This window comes from Rhamphochromis sp. 'chilingali', assembly GCF_963969265.1.
Source record: "Rhamphochromis sp. 'chilingali' genome assembly, chromosome: 18".
NCBI lineage: Eukaryota > Metazoa > Chordata > Actinopteri > Cichliformes > Cichlidae > Rhamphochromis > Rhamphochromis sp. 'chilingali'.
In genome coordinates, this window is record NC_137945.1 from 23,037,522 (window position 1) to 23,048,465 (window position 10,944).

At 43.1% G+C, this 10,944-nt stretch overlaps 1 protein-coding gene across 1 annotated transcript; it reads right to left on the reverse strand.

The window, feature by feature from the left end:
* Positions 1-411: 411 nt before the first annotated feature.
* LOC308385395 (myelin-associated glycoprotein-like) lies at positions 412-1,917 on the reverse strand (the record flags this gene model as incomplete). The annotated part of the gene is made up of 4 exons (XM_080864246.1): positions 412-551; positions 623-928; positions 1,213-1,590; positions 1,890-1,917. The coding sequence occupies 4 exons, from the start codon at positions 1,915-1,917 to the stop codon at positions 412-414; spliced, it is 852 nt and encodes a 283-aa protein (XP_080720372.1).
* Between the last annotated feature and the right edge of the window lie 9,027 nt (positions 1,918-10,944).

Here is a 10,944-nt window from a genome sequence, read left to right on the forward strand (position 1 = left end):
TGAAAGTTGTTGAATAATAATTACATATTAATGTTAGATGTAGACAAGTCCCACGCACTTTCTCAATATCCCTGATCCAACCTTTTCATTACTAACCTCTTCCTTTGAATACTTTCCTGTACGTCCTCATTCCACACAGAGTTTCATTCCCTTCTTTCTTCTGTCCAGAGGATACACTTCCTTGGCAGATTACCTCACTACTTCGGCTGTACTTTCCCAGCCATCTGGTTACTCCTGTCTACCACCTGGAGACTCAACTCCTCCATGAAATCTGTGCAACATTGTTTCATCTTCAACATCCACCAACATTTAATCTGCCTTTATTCACTTCACTTTTCAAAGTGGACCTGGAGAGTCTCCTGTCTCTTTCAGAGTGCACTTTTGCCACAAGATGTATTAAACTCTTATACGTCATCCATCTCTGCTCTTCTTGAACCAGGTGAAGCTGCTGACTGGAGGTTTGGCTCTGCTGGAGCAGGTCAGGTTCACCCAGCTGCCTGCTGACACCAAACCTGATGGACTGATGGATGCTGAGGTGTCTTTAGGAGCATCTGGACAAATAAATTATATCCTATAAATCATGATATGTTTGCAGGATGAAAAAACAAACTGATCGTCTTACATGAAACACTGAGAGTCTCTTCTGTCTCTGCTGTCTTGGTGTCGTTTCCTTGGTTCACAGGATATCTGGCAGAGCAGCTGATCTTCTTTCCATCATGTGTGTCTGACAGAGTGATGATCTTCTGGATTTTAGTTGTAAAGCTTCCATCTGTGTTTTCCTCTATTTTGTTGTGAGAGTCTTGTTGGAGATTCCAGGTGAGTTGAGGAGGGGAGTGTGGACAGGGAGTGAGAGCTGAGCAGGTTATAGTGACAGACTCCTTCTCCTTCAGATCACCTGAGATTGTAATATTGGGCCTCCAAGGAGAATCTGTGGTTTCACATCAAACACATATTAAAAATGAAGAGGACAAAATCTTTCAAACTAATCATGTGATGCTATCTTCCTGAATTCACATAGAAGTTCAGAAATGTAATCAAGTCCTGAACAAAGCAGCACAGAAATTAAAAGAAAGAAATACATACATCCTTTTAGTGTCAGGATGTTAGTTATGATGATCATTATGTCTTTCATCTAACATTTCCTCAGCAGTTAATTTAATTAAAATTAATTAAAAATAACATGTTACAAAGTATAAACTCACATTTCTTTACCTCTGACTGTTATTTGAAGAGGATCACAAGAAGCTGTCGCCTTGAATGTTTCACTCTCTACTCTGAAGAAGTATGTGTCTGTGTATGTGGTGGTTAAATTAGAAAACAGAGTGGTGCAGTCTCTCTGACTCAGGTTCCCGGTAATACTTATTGGATAGATGCTAACTGCTCCACTACTTTTGAAGATCACATTGTTTTTGATTTTGGTAATATCAGAATTGTTTTTAATCCACACTCCAAAGGTTTTTCTTGTGCTGATAAATGTCTGTTCTGCTTTGTGGCTGAAGCTACATGGGATTTGCAAACAAGTTCCACTCAGTGCTTCCAGCTTCTTTGGTGCAGTTACAAAAAGGTCATCATGGCAGTGAGCCGAAGCACCTGTAAGGATAGTTTCATGGTTAACCCATTCACACATTAAATATTGTTAAAAAAATAATAATAAAAAGAATTTTGCTCCCAACAAAACTTTAAACAAACTTTGATCAAATTATTAGTATCATTATGTTTCTGTGTGTGTATGTTTTATGTAGAAACAAACTGACATTTTCCCTCTCGTTTCTACATAAAGCTTTTCAAGACATAAAGAGAAAAAGTCTCTGTTTTCACTTTGCTTGAAGAAACAAATAATATTATAAATGATTCAAAAATGTCTTAGATTGACTAAATAAACAGCTCACCTGAAAAAAAGACGACCATCAGTAACATCCCGACTGTCACCATGTTCAGAAACTCATTCCCTGCATTTGTGAACAAAAATGATTTTTTATTTAAATGATTTCACACATGGAGCTTTTATACTCTACTGGTGTGTTTCAAAACAAGTTAACAATCAAAACTTTTATCAGCAGATTTTCCATTTTTATTACCAAAGATGAAGAAAATCTAAAGAGCTGTGTGATTTGAAACCACTTGAAATAAGAAAACAATAACATAACAGTTCCTGGAAAACTGAAGCATCAATAAATAAAATATGTATGCTTCTCTTAGCAAAAGACGAATAAACAAAAGTTTTTGTGACAAGAAGCAGTAAAATGTTTCCTTACCAAATACACCCAAGTGAAGATCTCACAGTGAGATGAAAATGTTTTTAGTGAAACATTTAGTCAACTTAACATATAAGTCACTAGATTAAAAAGGAGGTACAAAAAAACCATGCAGTTCAAGAAAGTTCAACAAGTCTGTTTTGTCTGGTTGCAAAGCTGCTAGAGGTGTGACACGATGCCCCTGAAATACAGCAGTGAAAAAATCGTCAGTTTTTAGCTTCCTGCAAAAATCCTGTGAAAGAGGAAGTCAGACATGACAGCAGCTTAAGTCTGAAATTACTTCCTCACCCTCAAATACTTTTTACTACCATGAGTAGTATAAGAATGTATAAGCTGAGAGTAGATACACTCTGTGCCACCACCTGTCTGTGTTAAGCTATTTTCAGTCTTTGAACTGTGAATAAATCCTGCTGTGTGCTGTCCTGCACTGAGTCTAAAGAAGGTCTCTGCTTGAAGAAGCCAGTCTCTCTGTAATGGACGTCTTCATTTTCTGCTGTTCTTCTGCTTCTTGAGGAGACAGACTCAGTGAAATCAAATATACCAAAGTGAATTGTAATGACGAGCTGGAGGAAAACTCTCATGCACTTCATCAAAGGAGCTTGCAAAGAAAAGCGTCTGGACTTCTTTAAGTTGCTTGAAGACGTTTCACCTCTCATCCGAGAAGCTTCTTCAGTTCATCTTCTCATGTACACTCAAAAAACAGATTCAGGTCCTTCTTTCAAAGAACACATCCAAATTGTGTTAGTTGTTCATAAATGCAATTAAAAACTACCAAATTAATTTGAATTTCTTTGTATAAACCTAAAATTATTCTAAACCAGCAGAGGCTGATTCTTAACACAAAATGAATGAGTTTGTTGGGGCACTAGGGGTAGGAGGAGTACATTTTTGCACTTAAGTATTTGTAAACTCAAAGAAATAAATTCAAGCCCCTCTTTAAGCTTAAACATTTTTTTTAATCTCACTCAACGCAAATGTAGCACTCCAGCGTTACTGCAATTATTATTCGTGTGGTGAACCTAAATTATTTTCTGTCAAAGCAGTCTTTGTTACAAGAACACAAAGTTATTGAGTTACACAACGGTCCGCCTTCTTTGAAAATTTTGCGCTCTTTCAGGATCACCTAAATGAATGCAGCTACTCTTGGCCTCTCTGTACTTTTTGGATAAAACTACACCTTCAGGTAAGGTAACATATTATTTTTTCATATATCCAATTGTGTATTTCTTTATCAGCTAACTCTATGGCAATGCTATTTATCATAGAAGCTTGTAATCATAGCTGGACTGGCCATCGGGCATACCGGGCATTTGCATGTGCATTGGTTCAATGGGGAGATCTACATTCAGTCATATGTCTGCTTTCCCAGGTGTTTGGCTACTTGTCTATTCATTACATCACTTTCCCTTTCCCACGGTGTAAAAGTCAATGCCGATGGCATTGCTGTAATTCCCAGGGTTTCTGCTTCTTCCAAATCAATCACTCGCAGACGAAAAAGAACCAGAACCAAGCCTATTTGCTGTCTGGGTCTACTAGCTCTATCTACGATCAACTATCTACTCCATCTACTAGCTGCATGGATGTGGTGCAGTGCTCTCAGACATCTCTACATGCCATTGATGCCTTCTTCGATCCCTCCAGCCTAGCATGCTATGTTCATGCTATGCCTTTGCCTCCATATCCTCCATATCCTCCCAGCAGTTCTCTGGAAACTGCTTCTTCCACCTCCTGCATAAGAATGTTGCAATAAGAAGGTTGCTTCTTATGCCAGTTTAGCAACTGTTCTCTTTTTTTTTTTTTTTTTTTTTTTGGCCTGTCCCGTTTGGCTCTTTTGCCTCTTTTGTTGTCTAAAGGCAAAGAAAGATGCCCAACAGATTTACTTTACCAAATTGACCATCCCAGCCTTGCCGTAATGGTCCATTTGATTCACCTTTTATTGTTTATTTTATTTTCACTTACTGAATACGGGACAGACTTGACTGGGGGAAAGAAGGGGAGAAAGAAAGAGGGAAAGAGAAACAGCTGAGAAGAGGGACGGGGGAGAAGGGCAAAAGACAAAAACCAACAGAACGGGCAGAGAGAAAAAAAATGCATATATCAATCACCTGGATCACCTGCTGAGAAAGAAAAAAGAAAGCAAGCAGAAGAGAACAAGAGTAATAGAATAAACAACATCACAATGATATATGGGAATATGACAGTAAATACTAAATGTTAAACATTATTGTGCAGCACATAAGATCAACAGAACACAGTGTGCTTTGAGGTAGGAGCCAAAAAGGGTGTAGTTTGTGGGTGTGATCACCCGTGTGTACACCTGTGAGCATGGACGCGCTTGTTTTTTGTTTTTTAAAAGGTTCCTTCATGTAATAATCTGCTAGAGGGTGTGGGGGGGTCACAGCCCCGTCCTCCAGGGCGTGAAGCAGGTGTGGAGGAGATCAAAACTCCAGACATCCAGAGGCCCCCAGAACACAAGAGACCAAGGAAGACCAACAGAGGGGCAGCTGCGCCACTGTCCCGGAAAGAGCTGAGGAGAGTCCCAGATGAGGGCTCACTCAGCAGCCGCGGAGCAGAAGCCAGGGGGAGTTGCAGTGACGCGCCCGTGAGCTCCGCCGGCAGCCAGCTGCGCCTGAGTGACCGAGGCCCAGGCCGAGAGGCCGGGGGCACCCCACCTCCGAAGTGGCCCGAGCGAGCCCCAGGCTCCAGGCCCCGATAAGCGGCCGCCAAGGAGTGAGCCGGTGTGTACCTGGACGCCCATCCCCGGACACAAAGAACCACCAACGCACCGATGTCTGAGGGGGTCCGCCACTGGCAGGGGAAGTGGTGGTAGGGGGAGATAGGCCTCCAAACCTTGGAGGCCTATATGTGCTGTTCAAGATTCATCTGGGAACACATTATATGAACCGATACAAATAAACAACATTTTCAGGGATTTCTATAAAACGTTGTATTCACCACAAATAAACCCATCTAAAAAAGAAATTGATCAGTTTTTGGACAACATAACTCTTCCAAAATTATTGGACACTCAAGCAATGGCACTGGATTCACCACTGACACCAGGTGAACTCCAGGAAGCCCTGATAAGTATGCACAATAATAAGGCTCCAGGTCCAGATGGCTTTCCTGCAGAATTCTACAAAGAATTCTGGTCGATTCTAGCACCAGTTTTCTACAGAACGTTGTTGGAAATTAAAGAAAAGGGCAGACTTCCATCAAATATGAATTCTGCAAACATTAATCTCCTGCTAAAACCAGGCAAAGACCCTGTATATCCCTCAAGCTATCGTCCAATATCCCTTATAAATGTAGACCTTAAAATAATCTGCAAAGCTCTCTCAAAGAGACTGGAGAAAATAACCCCCCTCTTAATTCATCCTGACCAAACTGGTTTCATAAAAGGTAGGCACTCATCAACAAATACACGTAGATTACTTAATTTGATAGACTACTCATACAGTAAAAACCTAGAAACTACAATATTCTCTTTAGACGCAGAAAAAGCATTTGACAGAGTTAACTGGAAATTTCTATTTGCAACTTTACACAAATTTGGTTTTGGATCCTCTTTCATAAACTGGCTAAAAATATTATATAATTCCCCAACAGCTTGTGTTAGAACAAATGACCAGACATCCTCCAGCTTCTGTCTCTTGAGGGGCACCAGGCAGGGATGCCCACTCTCCCCTTCATTATTTGCAATTTTTATTGAACCACTAGCAGCAGCAATTAGACAGAATTCAGTAATTAAGGGCATAAAATGCAAGAACGTGGAACATAAAATCAGCCTTTATGCGGATGATGTGTTACTCTTTCTCCAAAATTCACAAACCAATATCTCTGGGGTGATTGAATTGATAAACTCTTTTGCAAGAATATCAGATTACTCAATTAACTGGTCAAAATCTACAGTCCTACCGATTAATTGCTCCTTCCATAATTCCTCTTCTACACCACTGCAATCGGGAAATATAAAATATTTAGGTATTAATGTTTCTCCCAAGCTTGCAGATCTAACTAAATTAAACCATATCCCACTTTTAAAGAAGGTAGAAGATGATCTGGCTAGATGGAAATGTCTACCCATATCACTCATGGGAAGGGTTGCCGCTATAAAAATGATGGTCTTACCAAAAATAAATTATTTATTCTCAATGATCCCAACTAAACCGTCACAAGATTGGTTCAGATCTCTAGATTCATGTATGTCCAAATTCCTTTGGAAAAATAAACCCCCACGTATAAGCTTAAAAACACTACAAAAGACCAAGGATAAAGGAGGACTAGAACTGCCTAACTTTCAGCACTACTTCTTAGCCAACAGGCTTCAGTTTATCTCAGGATGGCTAAAACACACCCTCTTAGATGAACCTTGGCTAGATGTAGAACAAGCACTCTGCAATAATCTAGAGATCTCAGACCTACCATTTATCAGCTCAAACATCCAACGACATGAATGCTTTAAAAGCATCAACATCAGCTCTTCTCTGACAGCATGGTGGGAGTTTCTAAAATTGACGGCGTCTTCATTAATCCCATGCAAACGTACACCTATCTGGAACAACCCTGACATATTACAAAACAATAATATGATAAACTTTTCAGATTGGAGTGATAAAGGAATCAAATATTTAGAACATATACTAGAAGGAACAGAATTTATTTAATTTGACGGACTAGTTACACAATATGGGATCAACAAGAAAAGATTTTTAGAATATCAACAAATTAAATCCATAGTAAAAAAGAAATTTAAACCGGGTCAAGTTGAACTACAAACACCACCAAGTGTGGTTCAATTTCTTACTCTTAAACCCCCCAAATTACTATCCAAAATATACAGAATGCTTTCTAAAACAGATGAATCAATATCACTTCCTATTGCAAAATGGGAAGCGGATTTATCAGTTAACTTAGACCTAAACTTCTGGTCTCAGATTTGCTTAAAAACCTTTCATCTAATTAGAAATGCCAGTCTTCAATTAATTCAATACAAAATATTACATAGAGTGCACTATACAGGTCATCGGATGTTCAAGATGGGCTTTACGTCTACCAACAACTGCTCACACTGCCAAACCAATTCACCGGACAATTATATCCACGCTCTTTGGTTCTGTCCACCAGTTCAGAAGTTTTGGCGCGAGATATGTGAAGACTTATCGAAGTGTCTGAAATGTAACATTCCAACTTCCCCCTTAGTGTGTTTGTTGGGCAGCTTAGATAATGTCACTTCAGAAAAGAATATCGCCCATATGGTTTTCACTGCCCTATGCATAGCCAAGAAAACAGTCCTCATGAACTGGAAAAATAAAAATAATCTTAATTCTAACCAATATAGAAATTATCTATTAGATTACATTAGTCTTGATACAGCCTCTGCCACCACATCAGATCAATTGCTCTGGGCTCCTTTGATCAGCTCCATCACCTAGTGGGGGTGGGGGGTCATAGTTTGGTCCCGCCTTCACTGTTGTGATTGGTGTGGGGGTAGGGACAGGCTTAGGGCGTCGGGGGGTTCCCCGGAGGCATCTTCCTTGGGGGGCTCAACCCGGGGTAGCGGTCATGTCCGGTTAGGGGCTCTGTTGGCTCTCCGGTGACTGTTTCCTCGCGGCTGCGTGCAGCGGGGCTAGGGGAGGGTCTGTGCTGACGGACGTGGGTTACTGACCTGGTAGCCTGGCTGCCCCTGGGTGGGTCCGGGATGGGCGTGAGGTTCTAGGGGCGCCCCGTCTCTGGGCTGGGACCCGGACCGGGCCTCGGGGACTTGGGTCCTGGTTGGTGTGTTGCCGGGGTTGTGGGCGGGTGGGTGCATGGGGGCCCAGCCCTGGAGCAGGGTGCCGCCGGTGCGTCGAGCCACCTGGGGGGCTCTTCAACTGGTGGGGGAGATTGTCACATCTTGCAGGAGCTTTCCTCTCCTCAGGAGCTCCCTCTGCAGGAGGGGGAGCTACAGGAGAGGTGGAGGAAGATCTCAGCCTGGGTGTTTATTGTCTTATGTAGTCTGGAAGATGAGTGGATGGTGGGGTGGGTGCAGTTTTCTCTGTGGTGGGGTTGGGTGGACTGTCCCGGGCTCTGTGGGGCCAGGCGGCGCTGCTGCACTGGGCCCGGTCTGGATGGGCCTGGGCCCCCTTTCCCTGGCGGGTCGCGGAGTATGGGGGTGCCTACTGGGGTCAGCGGGGGAGCTGGCCCCAGGGAGGGGTCACTTGCCCCTCCCTTCCTTCCCTCCCCATCTCCAGCTGCCTCCCTCTTCCCGCTCCACCACAACCACCCACACATGCAGGGCCTTGGAGTAGGGGTATGTCACCAGGGTGCAGAGGAGGCTACCCCCCCCTCTGTCCCCTTCTGGCAGCCTCTGCCTCAATTTTATCCCACAACTTAGACATTCACATTACTCACACTCTCATTACACATACATATAGGATCTTGGGGGTGGGCACGATACACGGAGTCCAAAGTACCATCAGGGTGTACACCCCACCCCTGGCATCGTTGCCCACCTCTCAATTTTAAATACACGTAGACATTGAGGGCTAGCAGGAGGGACCATGCGCTTACCTGCTGCTCTCTGGCAGGTAGCTCCAAGCCCTCCTGGGTTTTAAATGCACCTTAGAACACACATGCATCAACATTACAATGAGCGGGTGGAGGGAGGTTTGGAGTCTTCTCTCACCCCCGTTCTCTGCGACCTGCTGGAGCAGGGGGGCTAGGACTAGGAGGAGGAGTTGGCCGTCCGACTGCGGTCTGGAGTGTGGAGCCTTCCTGCTGCTGCGGAGTCGGGGCGGTCTGCCTCCCCCCACCGCAGGGAAAAGGGAAACACCACCTGGGTCTGGGTGCAGTTCCCCCCTCCAGGGGCGGGGGCACCTAGACCCGGTTTGTAGAGTACGCTTGGGGAGTGTGATCGTGTGTACAATGTCTCTTTATGTCTGTCTCCACGTTGGTTGAGTGTGGAGTAAGTGCATATGAGAGCATGAGGGTGGGAATGGATGTTTGTATCTGTGTGTGCCTGTATGTCTGTGTCTATATGTCAGGTTGGGTGTCAGGCGCCACCTCTCTGGGGACATCTCAAGCAACTGTTCTCAAGTCATCTGATCCTTGCCTGTCTGTTGGCAAGTTACAGGTTGCTTTAGCCATTCTTCAAGACACCATCTGCTTGGTTTATCCTGAACAATTAGAAAACAAATTAACTATCAGATTAGCTATAAAATTAGATAACAGATTAACTATTGGATTAGCTATCTTATTTCCAAATTTCTGAAGAAATATGAAGTAGCCGAGTGGTGCATTGTAAGGAGCTCTCTGATTGGTTAGACCAGGGGTCGGCAACCCTAGGAACGGGTTAACTGATGGCACGGCCATAGCTGGACTGGCCATCGGGCATACCGGGCATTTGCTAGGTGGCCCGATGATTTTTTTTTTTTTTTTGTAACGGTATAAACAACGAAAGGTGGTGGATCGGCCAGATGCTGGCCGGTGTGTGAAAATAACTCAGTTGTTTGGTGGTGGCATCGCGGAGCTTCCACAGATTCAGTAACATTAACAAGTGGTGGAGGCTGGCAGGTGGATCAGGGAGAGGGGAGGCAGGACAATGAGAGACCCGAGGCGGCCGCCGGTCCGAGTGTCAGGTGAACTGAACTTCAGGTAAGAAGTTATGACCTGCAGTCTATCTGGGTCAGATATAAACCAAGTTTAGGTGGAGTTTATTTTCGTTGTGCTGACTTTTTACAGTCAGTTACAATAACTCGTACTGCGTACTAGCTAGCATGATGGAGTTTTATACAGCTGGGTGGGTGCTATGATGTTACTGATAGTGAACTTTATTTAATTCATAAGGTTAGTTAGTAGAGTTGCCATCGTCCTGTAAAAAGACGGAATTGTCCAGCATTCAGAGAAATTATTACTCGTTTCGTGTTGAGCTGAGAAGGGACGCAGTTTGTCCCGGACGTCAGCTAGAATGAAAAAAGACACAAAGGTGGAGCTGCACAGCTGCCTCTTCTTCTCTCCCTCTCTCTCCTATTGCTACTTTAATAATGAAACTGATCAATGATCAGCTGATCGGCTCTCTTGTTTGTTTATCGCCCACTTTGCGCCAGATGTCGTGCTAAACAACAGCAGCACGTTTAAGCTTGATCAGCTGTTTTTAGAATTTATTTAATATTAATTTCTAGTATCAGCTGATATTTGCTGGAGCCACAGCTGTAAAAGCTGCTGGTCATGATATCGGTTTGGTTATCTTGTGAGAGGGAAACATGAAGATGAAACCAGGAGATGTCCTTACTGAATCATCAGAGCTGAACAGGTGATAGAGAAACAGGTTTACCTTTTAGGTGACATTAATGAGTTGATGGAAAGTTATGAACTGTTTCTAAGAGACAAATAACACCAATATCATTTTCTAAGTAGCTGACAGCTGGTAACTGTGCAGGGGTGGCTCTAGCAAAGTTTTGCCAGGGGGCCAGGTAGGGCATTAACAGGGAAAGTGGGGCACAAAGAAATACTTTCTTATTCTCATTTAAAATGTCTGGCTGTTATTAAATAATTATCTGAAGCTTACAACCAAAGTTTTTATCTGACATAAAATGAATAGAAATCATACATATACCAACAACATTGTACATCACTGTCACAACAGCATTTGTTTTCATTCAAAGGCTTTATGGCTTCAATACCTGGTGGGCCGGTCTTTAGTCAAAAT